Below are 571 nucleotides of genomic sequence, written 5' to 3' on the forward strand. Positions count from 1 at the left end.
CCGGTCTGGACACTCGGAGCCGCTCTGGAGAGGCCAGACCCCACTGCGGGCGCGGAGGGATCCCAGAGCCCAGGGGCCAGACTCCTCCTCCCCTACGCCTTTCAGGCCTATCTGGGACAAGCGAGTGGACTAGGAGACGTCTCCAAGTTTATGCTGGTCATCTCAGTTAGGGCTAGCGGGCTGCACCGACACTCCCTAACGGCAGACTTCCCCAAGAACCTGTTATTAGACGCCGTCCACCCTCGCTAGAGGAGCTCAGACCGAGCACGGGCGGGCAGTGCCTTTGAACGCATGGCCCCTTAGTTTAGCATCTCTCCTCAAATAGTATTTCACTCAATGATTACACCCGGGTCTTACTGTTTTTCCACTTGGCAGTGACCAAGTTTAAAACCCCAGCTAAGCCCGAAGATCCGACGCGAGACCTGGCCGTGCCCACCCCCGGTCCACGGGGCAGAGAAGGCTGCGCAAAGTCGAGGAGGTTTGAGCCTTGCCGCTCTCCATACCCGACTGCCGTGGTGCTCATGTTCTCGCGCTAGTTCCCGCGCATTCTGGTGTGAGGGGTCAGAGGGCG

General features: G+C 59.9%; 1 protein-coding gene across 1 annotated transcript in view; it reads right to left on the minus strand.

The window, feature by feature from the left end:
* The window catches only part of RRP1B (ribosomal RNA processing 1B), a 30,081-nt gene extending 29,558 nt beyond the window's left edge, over positions 1-523 (minus strand). Inside the window, exon 1 of the mRNA XM_015560621.1 lies at positions 504-523. Coding sequence (XP_015416107.1) covers positions 504-523 — 20 coding nt within the window. The remainder of the gene's footprint in view (positions 1-503) is intronic.
* Positions 524-571: the final 48 nt, after the last annotated feature.

Source organism: Myotis davidii, unplaced genomic scaffold (assembly GCF_000327345.1).
Source record: "Myotis davidii unplaced genomic scaffold, ASM32734v1 scaffold975, whole genome shotgun sequence".
Classification (NCBI taxonomy): domain Eukaryota; kingdom Metazoa; phylum Chordata; class Mammalia; order Chiroptera; family Vespertilionidae; genus Myotis; species Myotis davidii.